This window comes from Penaeus monodon, chromosome 28 (assembly GCF_015228065.2).
Source record: "Penaeus monodon isolate SGIC_2016 chromosome 28, NSTDA_Pmon_1, whole genome shotgun sequence".
NCBI classification, from domain to species: domain Eukaryota; kingdom Metazoa; phylum Arthropoda; class Malacostraca; order Decapoda; family Penaeidae; genus Penaeus; species Penaeus monodon.
This window is the reverse complement of record NC_051413.1, coordinates 7624636-7625267: the sequence shown is the minus strand read 5'-3', so window position 1 is coordinate 7625267 and position 632 is coordinate 7624636. Positions and strand designations below refer to the sequence as shown.

Sequence of the window (632 nt, the reverse complement as noted above, 5' to 3'; positions counted from 1 at the left end):
AGTAGATTCTTGTCCTCATAACTAGACTCTCTGAGAGTGTAAAAGGCACGCACGGCCAGGTCAGAGTCCTCGTATGTGATGACCATTGACCCGTATTCGTAGTAGATGGGGCCGATGCTTGAGTACTTGTAACCGGCTGGGAGAGGGGGAGGGTAGAGAAGAATGATTAGTTTTCGGTTATTGTGTTTTCTGCCGAGAATGAGAATGGTTAAGTTTTTAGAATTGTGTCTTGTGTGTGAAGAATGAGAATGATTAGTTTTAGGATGTCGTGACGTATGGGAAATAAGATTCATGATGTTGTGTTGGACGTGAAGAAGTGATGGTTCTCTAAAGGTCGTCCGTTTCATAAATTCTTTGTATTTGGTGTAAAGATAGTATTAACGTGTGACTTGATGTGTTTAGTGATTATTATGTTATTATGTATAGGAATTTGATAGCAGTATATGCAAATGGTACTGAGGGAGATGAGAAATCCCAATGCTACTGTCAACACATCACACCTTCAAAATTCGACTGCGCCAAAGTGACACTAATATCAGGTTGATCTACATCTACAGTTACTGAGCTGTTTATCAGATATCAGATCAGACAATTGCTCCTCTATCAACTGAATACGAAATGATGAGTGGCAG

General features: G+C 40.0%; 1 protein-coding gene across 2 annotated transcripts in view; it reads right to left on the bottom strand.

Moving 5' to 3' along the window:
- Positions 1-632, bottom strand: part of LOC119591351 (diacylglycerol kinase theta-like) — an 81122-nt gene that overhangs the window by 14362 nt on the left and 66128 nt on the right. For both annotated transcript variants that reach the window (XM_037940087.1, XM_037940086.1), the window contains one exon: positions 1-136. In XM_037940087.1, coding sequence (XP_037796015.1) covers positions 1-136 — 136 coding nt within the window. The remainder of the gene's footprint in view (positions 137-632) is intronic.